Here is a 24,418-nt window from a genome sequence, read left to right as displayed (position 1 = left end):
ACAAAAACCTTCTCTTTTGGGAGAGGGCATCATCCTTTAGAAGCAGTGACCTGGAACACTGTGTTTAGAAGGATTCTGACGGGGGGTACCTGAGTGGCACAGTTGGGGAAGCATCCAACACTTTGGTTTTGCTCAGGTTGTGATCTCAGGGTCGTGAGATCAAATGCCACGTGGGCTCCATGCTGAGCAAGGAGTCTGCTAGAGATTCTCTCTCCCTCTGTCCCTCCCCCGGCCTTTCTCTAAAATAAACAAATAAATCTTAAAAACAAAACAAAACAAAAACAGGATTCCGAGGCCACATAAGTGCTAAGAGAGAACAGAGTGACTCATCAGTGATGTCTGTCATTGTCATTGGGTGGCCTGAGTGCCTTACACTTGCCGTAGCTGCAGTAGACCGAAGCAGCATTCTGTGACATTTTGTACTTCTGGAGTCATGGGGATATCATTTATGGTTCCTGAATCATGCAGTTGGCCATAGCTTCCTGTTATACCACCTTCCCCCTTGAACCATGAAGTCATATACCATTGTTTCTGCTATTGTCCCCAGGAATAGAGCGAGCTTTCTCTTCATGCACTGGAATATCTGCCAGACTAACTCAGGGTTATGTTGTCAGCAATTTTATTTACGGAATTGAAAAAGAGACTCAGCAGCCACATTCTGCCCGGTGTCAGCTGTAGGAGGGTCTGAGAGGAGAGGGGAATGCAGGCTTGGGCAAATTGTCCTAATGGGCAAGGCTTTTGGGAAGAGCTGCTGTGTGGATCCTTACTTCCTTCACCTGGAGTTTGTGGAAGAACACAGGAAACTCCTCAGTCAGGCTTCATGTCATTTCGGTCTTTTGCTGCTGCAAAGTTTTGGGCTCAGATTTTTCAAAATGTGAAGAACTAGAGTACAGGGCAAGATACCTTGTTCAGGCTGTGAAGTTTTTGCTTTTGACAGAGGGCTGTTTATTGATGAGCTGGGTGTTTCTATAGGGAATTTAGAGGGGCAGAGTGAGACCTTAAGGAGAGAGGAACAGCTCCCTGATGCTGAAGGCTATTTGAGCCTTGTACTGTGGATTTCCTAGACTCTCACAGACTCGATTAATAATAAAGTTGTGATCTTGTCAAATATTTCCAACAACTGTGGCTGGTAGACCCTTAAGCAGACCCTTCTGAGTCCAGATAAAAGCAAGACAATCCTGTTAGGCTAGCCAAAGGGATCGTGAACTGACAGTAGTCAGATGGTATGTTTCTAAATATACCTACTCATGATACCCTTTCTGCCACTGGCTGGGGATTTTTTCATGTTTCCATAGGGACCCTGTATTCCGTTGCTATGGAGCCCAACTTGGTGCAGAGGAACCTATCACTAAATACTGGGAAAGGTCCTTTGTCCACATTCTTCACCAGTAGAAATTCCAATTTTCCCACACATCTCCTGGAACCTAAACTTCAGTTTTCCACTTTTGGTTTTTGGCCTCAGCTAGTAGTAAAGATAACAGACCTGATAAACAATGCAGAGAAATCTTTATTGGTTTACTGATGGTCAGTGTTTGTTCACTAGTTAGGATTTCATAAGGAGGAACCGTGGATTTAATAATAATAGTAATAATAATAATAAACCATGAATTCAGGATAACCTTTGCCCAAACAGATGGAAATCATGTCTGCTGCCCATTTATTTTTACTTAAGAAAATCTGACATTAGAGTCCCATGGAGGCAGGGCCAAAGGGAAGCAATGAAAAATCCTTGCCTTATCTCTAGAAAATGAGTTCCTGCAATTTTAGCCTTTGCAGAACAGGTGGAATTCTCATAGGTCTAACAATTTACATGGTCTCCTTACAGGGATAGGTAATAGTTAACAGAAAAATCTCAGAACTGAGAAGCAATTTTTATTGTACTGTGGCTCAGATCTTTTTATAGCAAAGTCATTTTAAAATAATTGAAAAAACACATTTAAATCAATTATTGATTTAAATGACCAACCACAAAACATTGACCTGGCCAGATGATGACAGAACTTGCATTTTTGTTCTCTGGGATAGTGGCTGTCCACACTTTTACAAATAAACCAGTAGTAAACCTAATACATCCCTGTGGGCCACACACCGAGCTGCCAAAGGAGGGGGAGTCATGTAATAATATAAGCAGGATTGCATGAACACTATTCTTCCCATAAGCTGCAGCAATATCCCAAGTTCCAGAGGTGGTTTTTGTCTTGATGAGTAATTCTGAAAGGGTTGAAAGAAATCAGCTATAGCTCCAAGAGAACCACCGCAGAGAGAAACAGCCTTCTTAGGTAGACCGCAGAGGACAGCATGATTTGAAGATGAGTTTCCCTGGCCTCTTGGGCACATCGGAGGGACAAAGGCTGTAGGAGCAAGTCTAAAAACACAGCCACCAAACTGATGTTTAAGCTCAGAAGCAACTAGATTGATCTATTGTACTTAACATATAATTGGGGGGCAACAAAAGAACTCTGCCACCTCAAGTAAAGTCCATCTGTTGATCCAAGGAAGAGAGTAGGTTTCCAGAAATTTGGATCCTGGGTGTTATCTGTAGTTATATGCCCCTAGTGTGAGCTACTAAATTCCCACCCTGTAGTACTCACTGTTGCATTATCCAGTAAGTTTGGGAAATGCCTTGTGTTTGGTCCCCTTTCTCAAAGATTTAGGACAGTCTTGTAAAGGCTCTGGAAATGCTTGGAGTAAAGTTTCAAGTTTATTTGGCCATGAAATTCCACCCCCACTCCCACTTTTCTTCCCCAACAACCTCATAGAACTGATAGTTCTCAGACTCTACTTATTTGGGAAACAATGCTATAAGGAATTTGGTGTTCTTTTGTATAACCTTAGACTGGTAATTATACATATTTAACTTATCAGGGACTCTTTGGATCTTTAATTTCTTGGGTTTTCTTCCCAGCTCCCTGAAATTGACATATGACATGCAAGTTTAAGGTGTACAACATTATAATTTGACACACTTGCATGTACTACAAGATGATTATAATAGGGTTAGTTAACACCTCCATCATCTTACAGAATTACTGTTTCTTGTTTGTGATGGGAGGATTTTTTAAAAAGATTTATTTATTTGCAAGACATGAGAGAGTGCATGGGGGAAAAGAGAAAACGTCTCCAGCGGACTCTGCACTAAGTATGGAGACGGATGTGGGGCTTGGTCTTACGACCCTGAAATCATAGCTTGAGCACATGGTGAGAACATTTAAGACCTACTTTTCTTGGCAAGTTTCTTTATATGATACAGTATTATTAACTATAGTTGTCATGCTGTACCTTAGAGTCCCAGAACTTGTTTCTGCAAATTTGTACCCTTTGGATTGTTTGGGTTTTGCTATTGAGTTGTATGAGTTTTTATATATTTTGGATATTGACCCCTTATCAGACACAAGATTTGCAAATACTATCTTTCATATTGTAGGTTGACTTTTCATTTGGCTGATTGTTTCTTTTGCTGTGCAGAAGCATTTTACTTTGATGTAATCCCACTTACTTATTTTTGCTTTCATTGTTTTTGCTTTCGGCATCCTGTCAAAAAAAAAAAAAAAAATCACAACACTCGCTCCCTGTGCTTTCTTCTAGGAGTTTTATGGTTTCAGATTTTATGTCTAAGTCTTTAATCCATTTTGAATTAATTTTTGTGAGTAGCATAAGATAGGGGTCCAATGTCATTCTTCTGCATGTAATTTTCTGGTTTTCTTAGCACCATTTATTTAAGAGACTCTCCTTCCCCCACCCCCCTGAGTATTCTTGGCTCTCTCATCAAATATTAATTGACCATCTATGCCTTATGGGCTCTCGAATCTGTGGCAATGGTCTATGTCCCAGTACCATACCACTTTGGTTATGATAACTATGTAATATAAGTTGAAATCGGCAAGAATTATGCCTCCAGATTTGTGTTTATTTCTTAAGACTGCGTTGGCTCTTCAGGGGTGGTTGGTGGTTTTAGAAGAATTTTGAGATTGTTGTTTCTGTTTCTGTGAAAAATGCTATTAGAATTCCAAAGCTATTGGGAAGCTATAGGAGAGCATTGAATAGGCTTTGGGTACTATGGGCATTTTAACAATATTAATCTTTCTAATCCATGAACATGACATCTTTCCACTTATTTGTGTCTTCTAAAATTATTTTCATCAAAGTTGCATAGTTTTCAGTGTACAAAAGTTTCAGCTCCTTGGTTAAATTTATTCCTAAGTGCTTTATTGTTTTTGGTGCTAATTGTGAATGGAACTGTTTTCTTTCTTTCTTTTTCAGATATTTTGTATTACCGTACAGAACTGAAACTGATTCCTCTGTGGTTGGTTTTTTGTATCCTGTAACTTTACCGAATTTGTTGATTAGTTCTGTTTTTGGTGACGTCTTCAGGATTTTTCTTTATATAAGATTATATTATCTACAGAGACAGTTTTGCTTTTTCCTTTCCAATATTGATGCCTTTTTTTCCTCTTCCTGACCTGACTGCTCTAGATGGCACTTCCAGGACTAAGTTGAATAGAAGTGGTGAGAGTGGGTGCCCTTGTCTCGTTCAAGATCTTAGAGGAAAAGATGTCACTTTTTACCATTGAGCGTGGTGTTAGCCATGGTCTTGTCATATATGGCCTTTCTTAAGTTGACCTACATTCCTTACATACCCAATTGGTTGAGAGTTTATATCCTGAAAGGCTGCTTTATTTTGGCAAATGCTCTTTCTGCACCTATTGAGATGATCATTCAACTTACCTTTCATTAGATTAATGTGGTATATCACATTTTTTTAAATGTTGAACCATCTTTGCATCTCAAGGATAAATCCCTTTTGCACAGTGTATGTGATCTTTGTCATGTGTTCTTGAATTTGCCTTGCTAATATTTTGCTGAGAATTTTTACTTCTATATTCACCAAGGGTATTGGTTGATACTTCAGTTTTCTTGCAGTGTCCTTATCTGGTATTGATATCAGGATAACACTGATTTTGTAAAATGAGTTTGGGAGTGTTTTCTTCAAATTTGGAGAAGAGTTTGAGAAAACTGGCATGAATTTTTTAAGTGTCTGGTAAATTCACCAGGGTAACCTTTTGGTCCTGGGCTTTTCTTTGTTGGAAAATTTTATATCTCCTTACTCTGATTGGTTTGTTAAGATTCACTTCATGAGGGGTGCCTGGGTGGCTCAGTGGGTTAAAACCTCTGCCTTTGGCTCAGGTCATGATCCCAGGGTCCTGGGATCCAGCCCTGCATCGGGCTTTCTGCTCAGCTGGGAGCCTGTTTCTCCCTCTCTCTGCCTACTTGTGATCTCTATCTGTCAAATAAATGAATAAAATATTAAAAAAAAAAGATTCACTTCGTGATTCACTTTTGGTTAAGTTTTATGTTTCTAGGAGTTTATCCATTTCTTCTCAGTTCTCCAGTTGGATGATTTATAATTGTTCATAGTAGCATCTTGTGATCTTTTTTATTTCAGTGTTACCAATTGAAGCATTCTCCTCTTTCATTTCTAATTTTATTTGAGGCTTTTCTCTTTTTTCCCAGGTAGTCTATCTAAAGATTTGTCAATTTTGATAATCTTTTCTTCAAAACACCAGCCCTGGGGCACCTGGGTGGCTCAGTGGCTTAAAGCCTCTGCCTTCAGCTCGGGTCATGATCTCAGGGTCCTGGGATCAAGCCCCACATGGGGGCTCTCTGCTCAGCAGGGAGCCTGCTTCCTCCTCTCTCTCTGCCTGCCTCTTTTCCTACTTGTGATCTCTGTCTGCCAAATAAATAAATAAAATCTTAAAAAAAAAAAAACAGCCCTTAGCTTCGTTAGTCTTTTTTACTGTGTTTCAGTCTCTATTTCTTTTATTTCTGCTCTTTATCCCTTCCTTCCTTGTGTTAACTTTGGGCTTAGTTGGTTCCTTTTATTTTTGTTTTTTTTTCTAGTTCCTTAGTTCTTTGATTTGTAGAGTTAGGTTGTTTTTTTGAGATATTCTATTAATGTCTGTGTTTATTACTATAAACTTATCCTTTAGAACACCTTTTGCTACATCCCATAAGTGCTGATATGTTGTGTTTCCTCTTTGGTTTGTTTCAAGAAATTTAATTTTTTAAAAAATTTCTTTGACTGATTGGCTGTTCAGAAGTATGTTGTTATATTTCCACATATTTGCAAATTTTCTACTTTTTCTCCTATTAGTGATTTCTACTTTCAACCCACTAAAGTTGGAAAAGATACTTGATATGATCCTAGTCTTCTTAAATTTGCTAAGACTAGTTTTTGTAACCCTTATCATTTGATATCCTAGAGAATGTTCCATATGCCTTTGGGAAGAACATTATTTTGCTGTATTGGGACAAACATGTCTTATATGTCTGTTTCAGGTCCATTTGGTCTAAAGTTTACTTCAGATTCAGCGTTTCCATATTGATTTTCAGTTGAAAGTAGGATTTTGATATATCCACTGTTGAAAGTAGGATTTTGAAGTTCTTCTACTATTATTATATTATTGTCTATTTCTCCCTCATATCTGTTGGCATATGATTAATATCTTTAAATGCTCCTATGTTGGGTGCATATGTATTTACAATTGTATATCCTCTTGATGAACTGACCTCTTTAACATTATATAGTAATCTTCTTTCTCTCTTGTTACCCCTTTTGGCTTACAGTCTCTTTTCTCGGATACAAGTATAGGTAGGTACCCCTATTTTCTTTTGGTTTTCATTTGGCTAGAAGATCTTTTTTCATCCCTTCACTTTGAGCCTGTATGTATGCATAAAGCTGAAGTGAGCCTGTTCTGGGCAGCATATGGTTTGATCGTTCTTTCTTTCTTTCTTTTAAAATAAAATCAGCCATTCTGTGCCTTTTCATTGGAGAACTTATCCATTATATTTAGAGTACTTTTCAGTAGGTAAGGACTTAATAATGCTGTCTTCTTGTTTTCTGACTGTTTGGTAGTTGCTTTGTCCCTTTGTCCCTCTGTTTGTCCATCTGTTGCTGCTTTCCTTTGTGAATTAATGATTTTCCATAGTGGTATCCTTTGATTCTGTTCCCTTTGGGTATCTTCTGTAGGTTTTTGCTTTGTGATTACCATGAGGCTTATATAAAATATATTATAGATATAATAATCTCTTTGTGCCCTCTTGTATTTTTCATTTCATTCATTATGTTTTTCAGAGTCAGAATTTCGACTTGGTTCTTCTCAATTATTTTTTGTTAAACTTCTTATTTGTTTGCATATTGTTTTCCTAATCTTAGTGAATTCGTCTTTTGTTCATGTAGCTAGTTGAGCTTCCCTTAACAGATATTTTGAATTCTTTATCTGGTAAATCACAGCTCTCCTTGTGTCTTTGAGGTTGGTTACAGAAGATTCCTGTGTTCATTTGATGGCATCATGTTCCCTTGATATTTAATGTTCCTTGAAGTCTTTGTTACTGTTACCTTCACATTTGTACCTTCACCTTCTCCAGTCTTTACTAACTGACTTTAGAAGACAATGTGTTCTGTCAGCCCTGCTAGAGATTCTGAGGCTTTCTCAGACCCTCTATTGATGTGTTTGCTTCTCTCTTCTTGCTCCCTCTTGTGGTAGAATTCTTAAACTTGCATGCCTTCTATTCTAGAACACACCAGGCCACGTGCTCTCTTTTGCTTTCCCAAGGCAGAGCAAAAGCTCCAGCTTGCATTCCCACCAACAGTGTAAGAGGGTTGGTGGGAATGCAAGTTGGTGCGGCCACTTTGGAGAACAGTGTGAAGAAATTAAAAATAGAGCTTCCCTATGACCCTGCAATTGCACTGCTGGGTATTTACCCCAAAGATACAGATGTAGTGAAAAGAAGGGCCATCTGTACCTCTGTACCCCAATGTTTATAGCAGCAATGGCCACAGTCACCAAACTGTGGAAAGAACCAAGATGCCCTTCGACAGACGAATGGATAAGGAAGATGTGGTCCATATACACTATGGAGTATTATGCCTCCATCAGAAAGAATGAATACCCAACTTTTGTAGCAACATGGATGGGACTGGAAGAGATTATGCTGAGTGAAATAAGTCAAGCAGAGAGAGCCAATTATCATATAGTTTCACTTATTTGTGGAGCATAACGAAGAACATGGAGGACATGGGGAGATGGAGAGGAGAAGGGAATTGAGGGAAATTGGAAGAGGAGGTGAATCATGAGAGACTATGGACACTGAAAAACAACCTGAGAGTTTTGAAGGGGTGGGGGGGGGGGTGGGAGGTTGGGAGAACCAGGTGGTGGGTATTAGAGAGGACACATATTGCATGGAGCACTGGGTGTGGTGCAAAAACAATGAATACTGTTATGCTGAAAAGAAATTAAAAAAAAAAAAAGCTCCAGCTTACAGTCTCTCCTTGGCCCACAGATTTGGGCTGACTTTCTGGATATGTTCATTAGCCAGCTGCCAAAGCTCATTCTTACCACCGTTGAGAGCATACACAGAGAGCTGGACACAGAGTTTGTGTGGGGAGTGGTTTGAGGAACATGAAGTGTTGGAAGTGTTCATGGGCCAGTTAGGAGAATCCACAGGCTGGGCATTCCTAGTGGCTCATGGGTGGGCTTCTTGGTGAACTGTGAAACGCTGATGGTAGGATCCACATTGCTTTAATGTCCTCCAAGATTCCTATCTGCTGCTCTCCCAGCCTCTTCCCTCTCCCCAGTCATGTAGGTCACAACTCTATACTCTGGATATGACAAGACAGAAATGGGCCTCTCTGACAAAGTTCTACATATTTGGGGGAGCTGCACACTCACTCCCACACTCTCTCTTTCCCTGGCATGAGAAATCACAGGCAGAGAAGGGCCCTTGTGACACTGAGCTGTGCTGTCCTGGGGGAGGGGTGATGAGTAAAATACAACTCTTCCTCTTATCCTCTCCATTGTGTCCACACTTGCATTTTGGGGTTTTTTTGCTTCAATGATGTGCTGGAGCTGGTCTCGCACAAAGGCTGTCTCATCCATGGGTGATTGTTGAAGAGAGTGTTCTTCAGGGGCTTCTGGACCATGGCCAAGATGGACTGGAGACAGTTCATGGGCCACCGCAGGGTCCACAGTTGGGGCTGAGGTCTGTATGTCTACTCACTGATGCATGGGTGGGCAAGACACCTGGGTCCTTTGGAGTATGGCGCTGAATCCCATAGCTCCCATAAAGGTGCTTTTTATGTCCCTGGGGGAGATGCTGAATTGCTTTTGAGGGAGAGTATAATCTTAATATCTGTTTTAACAATTCAAGAAAGGGAAATACTTGGTTGAGTCATGAGAGGATATAGCAGACCTTCTACCCTTTACCATGACATAGAAGATGTACTTATTTCCTGGCTTCACCATCGGAGCCAGCATTCGTGGGGCCTCTCCTCCAGGCTTTGAAGATTACTAACACAGACATTTCATGGCCAACAATTGTTCACCGAATATAAAGTCATCAGTGAGTATGCCTATGAAGTTGATCTTGATATTACATTCAAAATAGCTATATAAATGATAGATTTGATTCGAGGGCAAAAGCAAAAACTAAGAAAAAAAGGACAGTTATGTTAAAAATGCCGTCTGTTAAATAACTTAAAAGCTGTTTATTCCAAACACTTTTAGGACCATCACTGCTCTTTTCATAAAGCAGGTCAGTAGTCTGTGCCAGAGGGGGCAGACCCGCAGGCTGGATGACCTGATGTATAATCATATTTGATTTGGCCCACAGAGTGTTTTACATTTTTTTTTTTATTTAACATGAAACTTGAGACTTTCTTCTTCTGTGGAAAAAACAGGCAATTGGTAACATTGGCTTGATATTATTATGTGGCAGGAGACTAGAGCCATTGAGGAGGAGCTGCTCCTTTTATTATTGCCCTTTTATTATTTTTAATTGAGATATAATTGACATATAACATTATATTAGTTTCAGGTATATAACACCATTATTATATATATATATCAGAATGATCCCCACAGTAAGTCTAGTTAACATCCATCACCACACATAAGGGCCAAATATTTTTTTTCTTGTGATGAGAATGTCTAAGATTTACTCTTAGCAACCTTCAGACATACAATACAATATTATTAGTAGAGTCACCATGCTGTCACTTATTTTATAATAGGAAGTGTATTCCTTTTGACCTCCTGGAACTGTTCCTTTTACGTGAACAAATGCTCTCTCAATATTCTCGGGCCTTATTTGACCTGCTTACTCTCCTCATTGATCCCACATGACTTCAGGAGGCATTTGAGTTCATGTCCCTGGTTTTCGTGGGACATTCTAGTAGCAAAGGTCCTGCTGCCAGTTTTCTCTTCCCTTCCTTGATCCTCCTCTCTTTGAAGAAGTTCCACCACTTATTTTATATATTTGGCTTAAGTCTTCGATCCTGAAATGCAAATATGTCCCTGACAAGGAGATAACCTTTGTTATTATTATTAGTCATCGACCCTTGGCTATGAAGACTCCATTTATTGCCAGGCTAGGGGAGACAAGGCTGTAGAAAGAACATGAGGACACCAGAGTCTAAAAGTAAGTGTCCAGGGACTGCCACCAAGGAGAAAGGAGGAGTGAGAACACTGAATGGGAAAAGCAGCTACCATAACTCTGACACCCATTGCCCTCTTAACTGCCTAGAGCTGGCCTTTATTACAAACGTGTGATTCAGATGTATTGGCTAACCAGAAGCAAAGTGTCTGGAACTGAGTGACACTGAGATGAAATAGGGCGGACTAGGGGAAATGCCATGTGGCAGAAAACATGCTGTGGGAAAGAGTATTTGTGCAAAAATTCCGTGGCTCCATGGAGAGTGGTCGAAGCAAGAGGAATGCCTTTCTAAAAACAGAGGAGCCTGGTATGGCACTTCCTGTAGAATCATCTTGCTTTCCCCACAGACATCCACATGACAGGACCAGGAGGGAAATGATAGATCACAAATGAAGGTGCTCTCCTTCTGGTTTCTTCTCTAAACTGTATGCTGATGATTTTGAAATCCTTCTCATATTGAAGTAGGTTGGAGTTTGTCTCATCAGACTGGTTGTAGGCTGAGTTGTGGTAAATTCATGCTTAGGAAAATTAGAGTTTATTCCAGTGCTTATTAACTTCTTGAAAGTATGATCCATTAGGATCCTGTTACTTATATGACTTAAATCTGATTTAATCTAAAGAGACAATGGGAGGTCGTGGCCAAAATAGATAATGCCTGTGTGTGTGTGTGGAATTGAGCTAAAAACTCTTTCAAACAAATGAATAGGATTATGTACTCCACAGATGGCGTTTCAGTCCCTTGTGTGGGATCCATTACAGTAGTCTATTTCAACACAAATGTTTTTTTCTTCCTGTAGAAGTTATTCACATGGTAGAGGAAAAGTTTGTAGACTATTACATTGTGAGTTTTTAGTGTAAGAAGTTCCTCCAAATAATTATTTCTTGGGAGCTTCTAAGCCAATACCTTCATAAGCATTCACAGAGCCCAGCCATCAATGACCATAGATTCTTCCAGAAATTGCCAAGCATGTACACTATTTTAGTGTTCCTTCAGGTTTTTTAAAACCTGCCTGCTGTGGAGAGGTCTTTCTCTCCTACGTTGGTAGTTCTTCTCACACTTTAGTTCTGTTTTGTTGTTGTCTTTAACAGCTTTACCGAGGTAATATTGACAGAAAATAACTACAAATTGAAGTGTATATGTGGTAGATATTGGCACGCATTTCTTGTCTACAACTGTGAAACCACCCATCTCAGTCCTGATAGTGAACATATGTATCACACACAAACATTTTCTCACACGCCTTTATAGTTCTTTCCATCCACTTTGCCTGTCCCCCACTTCCTCAGGTACCCACTGATCTGCTTTCTGTCACTCTAGATTAGTCTGTTTTTTCTAGAGAACTATAGAAATAGAATCACACAGTATGTTGTGTTCGGTTTTATGTCTGGTCTCTCGCATTCAGCATAATCATATTGGTGCTGATCCATATGGTCATGTGTCTCATTAGTTCATTCCTTTTTATTGCTGAGTAGTATTCTACCGTATGGACCTACCACCATTTATTTATCTTTCTGTGTGTTTACAGACTGTTTTGGGCAATTACAAAGAACGCAAGCTCTTGGTATGGATAGACATAGACCTTTATTTCTCTTGTCTCAAATCTGGGAGCAGAGTGGTTGCATCATTTGGTTCTTATACACAAATGTTCGGAGATGCTTTATTTGTAATTGCCAAACACTACAAATAATCCAAACATTCATATAACATTTTAAGGAAATGCCCAACTTTTCCAGAGTGGTTGTCCATTGTACTTTCTCACTAACAATGTAGGAGACTTGCAGTTCCTCCACCGCTTTGCCAACTGTGAACACAGTCCTGTTAATTTCAGTTGTTTGAATAGCTGTGCAGTATTATCTTGTCATTTTGATTTGCGCTGTTCTGGTGAGTGATGATAATGTGCATCTTTTCATGATCTTATTTGCCATTAATACATCTTCTGGAATTAAGTGTTCAAATCTTTGGCCCATTTATTTATTTGTCATTGTACTGATTATTTTCTTAGTACTCCTTATGTATTCCGGATACAAGCTTTTTATCTGACAATAGTTTTTTAAAAACTTAGTTTCATTCTATGACTTATCTTTTCATTCTCATAATGTTTTTTGAAGAGCAAAAATTTTAATTTTGTTGGACAAATTCATTAATCTGCTCTTTTGCAAACTGTGTTTTTGGTGTTATATCTGAGAAACCTTTGCCCAGCTCATGGTCCCAAAAGTTTACTCCTCTGTTTTCTTCTACAGGTTTTATAGATATAGGTCTATGATTCAGTTGGAGTTAATTTTTGTATATGCTGTGTAATTTCCCACATTTATTTATTTGTCTATGGATATTCAGTCTTTCCAGTGTTGTTTCTTTTTCACTGAGGCCTTTCTACAGGCCCTTTTACAGACTTTGTGCCTCTGTAAAGAGATAATTGTTCATACATGTGTAAATTAATTTCTGGACTTAGAATTCCATTCCACTGATCTATTTGTCTATCTTTATACCAACATCTTTAGATCAAGTAGTATTGTATTTCTTTTTCAAAGTTGTTTGGCCACTGTAGACACTTTGTATTAACATATAAATTTTAAATTAGCTTGTCAATATTTACAAGAAAAACTGCTAGGGTTTTTACTGTGTTGAATCCATAGACCTATTGGAAGAAAATTGATATTTTAAAAAATATTAAATCATCTGGCTTATAAACAAGGTCTACCTCTGGAGAGAATATGTATGTTCTGCTGCTGTTGTGTGGAGTGAGTTCTGTAAATGTCAAATAGGTTCAAATTGATTGATGGTTTTGTTAAATTCTTTACTTTCAGAAGTGTTGTTAATTCTTAGTGTATATGTTCACATTTTTGGTCACTCACCCTTTTTTTGGTGTTATTGTGTTTTTTAAAATTTCAATGTCCACTTGTCTATTGCTAGCTAATATATAGAAATATATTTTTGTACTTTTTTATCTGTAACTTTTTTAAACTCTTATTATTTTTACTAACTTTTTTGTAGATTCCATCAGATATTCTACATACATAGACATGTTTACATAATCTATAAATAAAGGTAGTTTTACCTCTTTTATTTTATTTCTTTTTTATTGTGTTATTATACTTACTAGAGTCTCTACTGTAATGTTGAATAGATATTGTAAGAGCTGACTTCCTTGTCTTCTTAATCTTATATGTGTGGGGGGGCACTCATTCTTTTACCATTATTTTATTGTATTAGTAGTAGGTTTTTCATATTTGTCTTTTATCAGGTTGAGAAAGCTCCTTTTTTCTTCCCAGTCCACAGAAAATTTTTATCAGAAATGGATATTGGGTTTTGCCAAATGCTTTTTCAGCTTTTTTCGAGATAATCATTTTCTGCTCTCTTATTTTTATTTTTACTTTTTTAATTGAAGAACTGACTCACCTGATAAATCTCCCAAAAGGGCAGTTTTAGTTAGGAATCATTTTTGGCTACAATAAATAGATACCTGAAAAATAGAGACATGTACATACTAAGGGTTTATTGTCTTGATGTAATGAGAAGTCTGAAAGTAGTTGACTCGTGGCATGTATTCATCCATACAAGGAATACAGAGCAAAGGGTTCCATGATTCTCTGGGCCCTTCCTTCAAGATCATGATGATATTTGCAGACTCAGCCATTTTGTCCACATCCCAGGCATCAGAATGGAGAAAAAGAAGGGGAATGACACTTACTAATTAAATCTGTCCCCTATACTGTCTTCCCCAACCTGGATGCTTCAATCCAGAAAAAGGGCTGGGAAATGTAGTTTATTGCTGGTCACATCATTGTCCCTGGTGAAAGTGGGATGGAAGGAAGAACAGACATTAGGTATACAATTCATGATGTTTGCCAAAGACACTACTAGTAGGCACTCATTGTACTTGTCCTTAAGAGCCATGGAAGCCCTATTAGGAATGGAGGGAACAGGAATTTGAGGTAAGTATTTTTTAATTATGTTTATTAAAGGCAGATTTCTGGGCTCCCCATGTTCTCTTACTTTCCATGACTTATCAGCCATCTCTGCAGGTCATTTGTGGACCAGTGGTGGCTGTGGGACAAGAGACCTGATCCCAAGCAGTGGGGTTTTGCAACTTTGGGAATGGATGGAAGGAGAAGGGAGTATGAAACAGCTGTTGTTAGCCATTCTTTCCTGCAACTGTAATACAAGCTTGTCCACTTCCTCCTTTAAGATGTTCTTTAAGGAGAACCTCCTTGATCTCACTTCAGTTGCAATTAACTGCTCTTTCCTGCAGCCTTCGTAGTATTTTTTTTTTTGACAGATTTATTGAGATATAATTCTCATGCCTTATACTTCATCCACTTAAAGTATACAATTTGGTGGTTCTTAGTATATTCACGGAGTTGAGTAACCATCACACAATCAATTTTAGAACATTTTCATGCCCTCGGAGAAACCCTGTAACCGTTAACCACATTCACACCCAATCCCTCCCCACTCGAGGCAACTAATGCACTGTCTTTATGGATTTACCTTTAGGACATTTCATGTAAATGGAATCATTTAATATGGTCTCACAGTATTTTGCTCATACCCCTGCATTCTGCTCTGGGTCCGTTGAGTTTGAGGCACTTGTATTTGACTTCCTCTGCAGAGGGAGAGTTCCTGGTCTGCTGTCTCTGTATCCAGAGTAGTGCCTACAGTGTGCCGGCAACATCAGTAAACATTAAACTGAAAGAAAGAGAATTCCCTTCCCCTTTCTAAACAAACACAGTGGGGTAGGTTGCAATGTAATGTTTAGATATAGGAAAATGAGATTACTCCTGTCTGCACCTGAACACTGTAATAGTAATTAGAGTTTTGTAATGACTATATAGTTGGCCTCAAACAAAAATATGGTGTAGATAAAGTTTATCTTAGAAGTCTACTCTCCTTGTTGTAATCTTCTAAGTTACAACTCCTAGCCGTCTAGTTCAGCTGCCCCAGTACGGGGTCCAGCGTTACCTCTACCATCCTTTCCACCCCTGCCCCCCACCTCTCTTAAGACCCATCATAAGCTTTGGTGTACTGCGAGTCAGGTACTAGAGTTTAATCCTTCTTTTGCCTCTAACACCAGCTATGAATGTTGGAAAAACCATCCCATATTCCTACCCTTGGTTTCTTTGTCTGAAAAAAATGGGGTGATTATGTTCAGTAAAGGCACCTTTACCTCTAAAAATGTATGTTCCTCTGTAGCAACTCAGAATAAAGACTGAAAACAAGATTTGTGACTTATGATATTCATTTATAATATTAGAATGAAAGGAATTTCTCAGGTGAGGTTAGCTGGAAGGTTTGTGTTTCCACCAGACAGTTATTTTTAAGAGATACTTGGATCATGGAAACATTTTTCAGATTAAATGAACTGATGACATTATGTCCATTAGAACAACAGTAACTATTGTATTAGGAGATATAATTGGTTTATAAAGGAATCTTTAGTCTGCCCACTTTTTTTTCCATACCCTAGGTGTAAATCCAAAGTGAAATGTATGTGGCAGAAGAGAAAACCATTGAGTATAGTTTAGTAGCTCTTGGTATTAAAGCCAAGTATTTACAAGTGAAAGGAATGAGGTCCATCGCACTAGTAATGGGATTTAAATGGATTTAGGAACTAAGGCTGAAATAGGAGCCTAATTAGAGAAGATCCTGGGGTCATCATGTCAGTCCTCACCTGTCCATCAGGCAGACAGGCTGTGCACAGCTTTCACTTCAAAGATGGGGCATGTTCTTCTCATCAGTGTCTCCCGCCTGCCAGTTCTTGAGCGAGAAGATGCCTTGGCTGCCACTCACAAGTCATGTGTCTCCAGCAGTGCATTTAGTGGGGGTGCAGAGATTCAGCTTACATCTGGTCTTTAAAAAAGACGACCCAAAACTCAGAATATGAAATGTGATGATTTTCTTGAAGGGAGGTGTGAAAAATAAATCATATTGGATAGGTCATTTTTGCTAGCATTTTCCTGATTATAACTGCCCTTTTAAAAATAAGAAGAAAAGACCTCAAGAGGGAATAAAGTGACTGTTTTCCATGGATGCAAGAACCACACTTACGATGGGTCTTTTGTTCCTATTCTTTTTTTTTTGGTACCTATTCTTGAAATCTAAGTGATAAGTGATTAAACATTTGTTAAGAGGGACCTCTGTTCCTTTTCTCTTTCTCAATCACTTTGGGATTTTCTACAGGAAGAATCAATGTCTTTATCTTACTTTGGTTTCTCGCATGGAGTTTGTTAGTTATGGAAGCTTGGACCCTGGAGTAGGTGGCATCTGAAGCTAAATGAGGAAAGATGAGACTAGGGTAGGCATCGAGGTCCACTGATGTCCTTGGGGGAGGGTCTGTGTTTGTCCATACATATACCATAGTGAGTGTTCCTGCAATTTGGCAAATTGAGATATTTGAGGACATAGAGTTGTTTTTTTTTTATTTGTTTATTTACAGCATAACAGTGTTCATTGTTTTGGCATCACACCCAGTGCTCCATGCAGTATGTGCCCTCCCTATTACCCACCACCTGGTTCCTCAACCTCCCACCCCCACCCCCCCGCCCCTTCAAAACCCTCTGGTTGTTTTTCAGAGTCCATAGTCTCTCATGGTTCATCTCCCCTTCCAGTTTCCCTCAACTCCCTCTCCTCTCCATCTCCCCATGTCCTCCATGTTATTTGTTATGCTCCACAAATAAGTGAGACCATATGATACTTGACTCTCTCTGCTTGACTTATTTCACTCAGCATAATTTCTTCCAGTCCCGTCCATGTTGCTACAAAAGTTGGGTATTCGTCCTTTCTGATGGAGGCATAATACTCCATTGTGTATATGGACCACATCTTCCTTATCCATTCATCCGTTGAAGGGCATCTTGGTTCTTTCCACAGTTTGGCGACCGTAGCCATTGCTGCAATAAACATTGGGGTACAGATGGCTCTTCTTTTCACTACATCTGTATCTTTGGGGTAAATACCCAGCAGTGCAATTGCAGGGTCATAGGGAAGCTCTATTCTTAATTTCTTGAGGAATCTCCACACTGTTCTCCAAAGTGGCTGCACTAACTTGCATTCCCACCAACAGTGTAAGAGGGTTCCCCCAAAGGACATAGAGTTTTATGGCTTATTCTCTTTTCTTCTGATGTCTCCCTTTGCTCCTGCTGGTTTAGCTGTTACTTGGTGAAGGCTATTGCTAGATGTGGGAGTCCAAGCTGGTGGGATAAGGAAGGACATGGAGCACACATGGCCCTTGTGTGAGAGTCTAATGTTGTGGGAAGATTCTGCAGTATGGCTGTAGAATTTGTGTTCTTTCCCTTTGGAATCTATACCAACAATATTCCCCATCACTTAGTTAATTACTTGACTTGAGGCTTCAATGCTCAGAGGCAATTCCATTGGCTTTAGCTTTAATTAAGAAAAAAATCGTTAGGAGAGCAGAGTCTCCCTCCCAGTTTCTCATTAATTTACAGATGAATTTGTTTGGTGCTAACTATCTATTGACAGTTTGCTCCAGACTTTGGCTAAATGTTAGTTTGAGGCTTCTATAAAAGTAATCTGGATTTATAAATTACTGTCACAAGATTTTTGTTTTATTTATTTTAATTGACTGGACTTCTCAGTGTTCATTTCATAAAACACAAAATTTGTCCCATCAGGAATCAAACATGAGAGCATTTGTATGATGACCCAGCAATCTCAAAAATTTGAAATTTGAGGAGATGGGGGACACTTTTTTCTTCAACAACCATATGCAATTTCTGTGTTTTCTTTTAAATGCACAGTATCAGACAAAACTTCTTTCATAATATCGACTCTTAAAAACTTCTCGAGATATGTGAACAGAGTTTTACTTAGTTTTAGTGTCTTGAATGAGAAGAAATTGGTAAATTTGGGTCTGAAGACTTATGTTTGCAATTATGTTGCAAACAGATGCCATGAGTAGATGAGACAAGTGAGACAAAACACTTTCATATTTACATATCACAGTGGACACCAATGTTCTTGGTAAGGTGGGAGTGTCCTGGGGGTGTGCGTGCTACCATAGAACATAGTGTGGTCCAGAATATGCCCTCTGTACCATCGACCTGAGCTTTTTGTGGCATTTAGTTGACCCTTCCATGCTCCATTTGTGGTAGTTTGCTGGCTTGTATGTGCATAGCTACACTTTAAGGAATAGTACGGAGCTATGACCTTACAAATGAATAGCACATCTACAGTGTCAAACACATGCATGGAGATGGTAGGAGGCAGTGGATCCTGAGGTTGGCACGTATTGATTTAAACTGACTGCATGAGTCAGGCTTTACAAAGCCAGTGTGTTCATATGTTACAGGCTGATCTTGCTTTTAATTACAACCCAATGTATGATGGTCTTAATCAACTACTGGGGAGTTGCTAAGCATCTCCTTAGAATGCTAGTGTCCATAACCTCTACTATGGCCCAAGGTCCCAAATTCACTTGGCCTGGCATCCCTCACCAAATGGCCTGGGGGCTAAATAATTATTCTGGTGAAGGAAGTGAGCCTTTAATTCCCTTAAGTTTATGGTCAGTTTATTCTTTTGTGGTGTCCTCTACCTGATGGTTTGTTGTAATAATTCTGTATATTTCATTAGAGTACTCCCTGTTAATTCTCGGAGTAAAGTCTTAAAACCTTAGTTTGGTTTTCAAACTCTGTATCTTTTCAAAGCTATTGCTCCCAACATTGCACCCAAGCAGATCTTCTCATTCTCATTTGACTTCTTTCTACCCCTTCTTTGTGCTTTCTTTTCATCTAAAATGCCTTCCCTTATATCTCTTCATATCTAATATATTTTTAAAAGATCTTATTTATTTATTTGACAGAGAGAGATCACAAGTAGGCAGAGTGGCAGGCAGAGACAGAGGGGGAAGCAGGCTCCCTGCCAAGCAGAGAGCTCGATGAGGGTCTCGATCCCAGGACCCCGAGATTATGACCTGAGCTGAAGGCAGAGGCTTAACCCACTGAGCCACCCAGGCACCCTCTTCATATCTAATATTTTTGATAAAGTCCTTAGAAGTGGTTATTGTTTTTGGTCCAGAAAATATGTAATATATAAAATGCACACACAAATATGTACATACATGTAAATATGTACATAAAATATATATCATGGTATATATATTATAGATACAATATAGATACACAATATAAACTGTATTCATACAACACTGCCTAAATCACATAAAAGAATATTCAACAGCAGGGGAAGATTTTTACCATTACATCGAGTGAGTGGAAAGGAAAATTGAAAAATATTGTGATTCTTTTTTTTCCTTGAGGAGAGAAATATATAGGGAAAATTTCCTGAAAGGATCTAGGTAACAGAAATGTTGAGTTGATGGAACCAGAGAAACGTTTATTTTGTTTTTTGGAATTTCACGTGTAGACAATAAATTTGTTTAACTTTTGTAATAAGACACGCATTAGTAAAACTTATCTGTGAAGCATAGGATACCTTATCCCATCCTTCCATCGAATTTTGGAATAGCTGAACTCCCAACTATGCCTTGTGGCTCTCCCAATTACTCTTATATCCGGGTACTTAAAAGACTGTGTCCTTAAAGTGAGTGGTGCTAACACTGAAGACAGTGCTAACATTCAGCAAGGTATGTATTTGTTGCTGCTTTCTGTGGGGCTCTGGACCTTTGCTTTAGACATCCTCAGACAACTCATCCGCTCACGTTTGCAGTGATAAACCTGACTTCCATGGGTGGGTCACGCCCGACATATTCACCAATGAAAGAGAAGTTGAGATTGACTACTTCCTAAAGACCTCGGTGACCTTTTTTGAATATCTTTGTGAATAGAAAAAGGGTGTCTATTTCTGCGTGTCATAGTTGTGAGGGACATGTGCTCAGAGAAATTTGACTCTTGTTTCCAGTGAAGGTGTCATGTGAGGGGAAGACCCCTCTATTTACTCTGCCTCTCAAGTCTTCATATCTTGCTTTGGGGTTTGTTGCTACATCCACATATGCTTCTCCTGAAACAAAGAGGGTATACTGGGTAATCACTGACAATTTTTTTAAAATGTGGGCTAGGCCGTTTTTCTTGGAACTTCTTTCTTAATTTGGCATGAAGTAGAGTTAGATAGTAGAAATGAAGGAATTTTTTTGGTGATCTCAAAATAAGAAGGGGAATTGTTTGGTCACACAGCAGACTAGGAGAGGGCCAAGGAATGGATTGAAGGAAATTATCAAGCATGCATGTTGTTTTTAAGTGATACTTGAGACTGGGATGTGAAACAGCTGTGTTGTTGGTTTTTCTTTTTTTTTTTTTTTCTTGTGCCAACTTTCCTTATTTGATTGATTTTCTCTCTGACAGCCCACTGTGCTGATAAATGTGTCCACGGTCGCTGCATTGCTCCAAACACCTGTCAGTGTGAGCCTGGCTGGGGTGGGACCAACTGCTCCAGTGGTAAGTTTCCACCTGCTCTTGTCTGTCTTGGCGTGTTTTTCTGTATGGGCTCCCTTGTCTGCCGATTATCCTGAACCACTGGTTTCCCTCTTGTTCCCTGTACAGAATATGGTGTGGGTTCCCAGTCCGGCTCAGGAATACAGTTTCTATTAAATCAGTATATGTGTTATACTGATATAACAGTATATGTTGTTAACTGAGGATAAAGAAAAGTACTTGGAAAGAAGGAGATTTTAAAAATCTGATGCTGATGCATCTGTAAACATGAATATGTTTTCCAGAGTAGGGTCCAGACTTGAGGTTCTTTAGTTCAGTAAAGCAGTTTTGTGGTTACATAACTATTCTGTCCTAACTGCTATGTTTATATGTTGATTTATCTAGCATTCTTCCTTGGTGATTAAAATGTATCACTTGTTGGCTTTAAGTCAGAAGTAAAATTGATATGGTCAATGCTTAATATATTTATTTCCCTCTGAATTCTGAGATGCAAATAATGATACTCAGAAAATATGGAGGACAAATATTGGTAATAACTGAAAATTCATGAACATTTTGATATTAAATCAAATTGTAATATGGTATATAATTTGTATATATGGTATATAATTATAATTCTAACATAATATTTTGGACTGTAAACAGTTTGCACTTAAAACCTCATATTCTTTATTAAGAGGATTAAGCAGTGGAATGTCATGTAATACAGTTGCTTTTCTGAATTTCACAGTTAAAACTAGTTTTCTGCCTAACTCGTTGCTGCGCGTGTAATTGTGGAAACTTCCTGTTTCTTCGTACTGCTTTTTGCTTTGAAAAATGTGAGGGGGAGTCCGAGTGCAACTGAATTTTAATGCATGAAATGTTACCTTGAGAGAAAGGAAATCAGCAGGATCTCATGACAATACAAATTCATCCCCATTTCTACTGCATAATTTTCCCCAACTAGTCCAAAGGGATTTCAAGCCGACTAGATAAACAGGCTTTAAGAATTTTTTCTTGCTTATACTTGGAACCAGGTAGATTACTGTGTATCTTGTAAGAACTGCTTGTTTTAGGCTTGTGATCTCTTGGCTATCCCAAAAACAGCATCTCCAGGGGTAGTCCTTGTGCTGTCTGTGCACAGAATGTTCTGTGTGAAAGAGCCTTTTTATTGTGTCTTAAACAGGGAGTGTGTGTGTGTGTGTGTGTGTGTGTGTGTGTGTGTGTGTGTCTTTCTGCCCCTGAAAGGCTTCCAATTCCAATGGATAACTGTCTTGTGGGGTTTTGTTTTGCTTCTGCTGGAGATCAGGAGGAGAGTGGGCATTTTGTTCACAGGCCGTGGAGGCAAAATGTTTGGGATGTGGGATTTGGCTCACAGCCATTTTTCTGGCTGGCTGACCTCAAATGCAATGTCTCTTTCATTAACTTTTCCACCTTAAAAATCAGTTGCGCCTACACATTTTGAAGAAAAATAACATTATTCTAAAAACTCGCAGGAATGAAAGGAGTGGATGTATTCTTCATTTGAGAAGTGAGGTTTGTTCCTAATGCCAGGGCACGTAAGCTGTGGGATAGAATGGTTGTAGCCACATTCAGAGTTCGTGTCCCAAGGAGCCCGCAGCCACCTCCAGCTGAGAAATCAGACTGCTGAGTGCTTATGTGCAGAAAACAAAATGCTACATGAATTTCAGGCTGTCCAGAACTGATTCAGGCCTTCTAGAAAACAAACTGTTGCTTTCTTTTGGAGTTTGGACTTTCTAGAAAATAACTTGTTGCTTGCTTTTAGAGTTTACTGATTTTTGAATGAAGCCTCTAGAATTCTGAAGACACGTGTTCTTTCCATCCTAGAATACGATATTGATGCAGTGTTTTATCTCTTCTTTACAACCTTGGGGTCTGTAATGACCCAAAGCATAAGTAAACACAGGCTGATAACTGAGGTCTTTCAAGATGCTCTGAGAAAAACATTTCTGACACTTTGTTCAAACAACTAAGCAAATGCTCTTCTGAGCTGGAGCACTGGATATGGTTACCTGGCTTTGTCTGCAGCAGTTCCTCTAATACCACTTATCAGAAGTTGTGTCATTTAATTACTCTAAACCAAGTAGTTCTTGAAACAAAAAGCATACTTGAATAATCTACTAGGGAGCACAGTTTAAATGACCTCATTTCGGGGTGCCTGGATGGCTCAGTCAGTCAAGCATCTGAGTCTTGATTTCGACTCAGGTCCTGGGATCGAGCCCCATTGGACTCTGTGCTCAGCAGGGAGTCTGCTTGAAATTCTCTCTCTCTGTCCCTCTGCCTGTCCCCTCACTCATGCAAGCACACGGGCTCTCTCTCTCTCTAAAATAAATCTTTAAACAAAATAAATGACCTCATTTTCAAGGTTTCCTTTTCTCTGCTCCCCCCTTCTCTGATTATGGTTATGAAGACATTGGATGCTGTTTGTTAGGTCTATAGAACGATTGCCTTGATAATCAGACTAGGTACTTGCATCAGTCAGGGTTCCATCAAGAGAGAGAAACCACAATAAATTTTCTTCAATCAAACCTTTTATTTTGGAACAATTTTAGATTTATAGAAAAGTTACACAGATAGCAGAGAGTTATCCTATATCTGCATCCAGTTTTCTTCTTGTTAACATCTTACCATTAGTTTGTCAAATTGAGAAACCAATATTAGTACATTATAATTAATTAAACTTCAGACCTTGGATTTCATTGTTTTTTCCATTAATGTCCCTTATCTGTTCCAAGATCCAATCCAGGGCACCATGTTTCATTTCATTGTCATGTTTGCCCAGTCTCCTATGGTCTATGACAATTTCCATCTTTGGCTTTTCCTGATCTTGACAATCTTGAGGAGTGCTGGCCAAGTATCCTGTTGAATGTCCCCTGATCTCTGTTTGTCTAGTGTTTTTTTTCATCATTAGACTAGGGTTATAGGTTTTGAAAAGAATACTGTTGAGTTGAAATACTCTGCTATCACATCGTATCAGGGTATCATAATATTCATGTGACATCACTGATGATGTCATCACTTGGTTAACCTTCATCATTAGCTGATGCATAGTGTACACCATGTTTCGCCACAAAAGTTACTGTTTTCCCTTTTCCTAGTCTATGCTTTGGAAGCAAGTCTAGGTCTAGTCTACCCTCAAGGGTGAAGGGCAGGAATTACGTTCATGTCTTTGAGGGGGAGTCCTTACATATGTTATTTGGAATTCTTCTGTAAGGAAGATTCGTCTTACTCCCATTTATTCAACCTTTGTGTCAGTATGGACTCAGAGATATTTATATGAAATTTTGGGTTATAGGCCAATATATGTGATTTTGTTGTTCAGATTGTTTCTGCTTTGGAGATTGCACCTCTGTGTCCTTTTGATATGCCCCCATCCTTTTTTGGTCTGTTTTTTGTTTATTTGTTTTGTTTAGTGAGCGCTTCCTTCCTTTACTGGTACTATAGGATACTCCAAGGCCATAGTGTGTTTTTCCGCCTCAGCCTTAGACTTCCATTGGAGAATGGCATTTAGAAAGGAGAA

At 39.0% G+C, this 24,418-nt stretch overlaps 1 protein-coding gene across 3 annotated transcripts in view; it reads left to right on the top strand.

Annotated features, from left to right (window-relative positions):
• Window positions 1-24,418, top strand: part of MEGF10 (multiple EGF like domains 10) — a 212,602-nt gene that overhangs the window by 99,536 nt on the left and 88,648 nt on the right. For all 3 annotated transcript variants that reach the window (XM_046000699.1, XM_046000698.1, XM_046000697.1), the window contains one exon: window positions 20,809-20,901. In XM_046000699.1, the coding sequence (XP_045856655.1) occupies window positions 20,809-20,901 (93 nt within the window). The remainder of the gene's footprint in view (window positions 1-20,808; window positions 20,902-24,418) is intronic.

This window comes from Meles meles, chromosome 3 (genome assembly GCF_922984935.1).
Source record: "Meles meles chromosome 3, mMelMel3.1 paternal haplotype, whole genome shotgun sequence".
Classification (NCBI taxonomy): Eukaryota; Metazoa; Chordata; class Mammalia; order Carnivora; family Mustelidae; genus Meles; species Meles meles.
The sequence above is the reverse complement of the archived record's forward strand: the minus strand, read 5'-3'. Positions and strand labels throughout refer to the sequence as shown.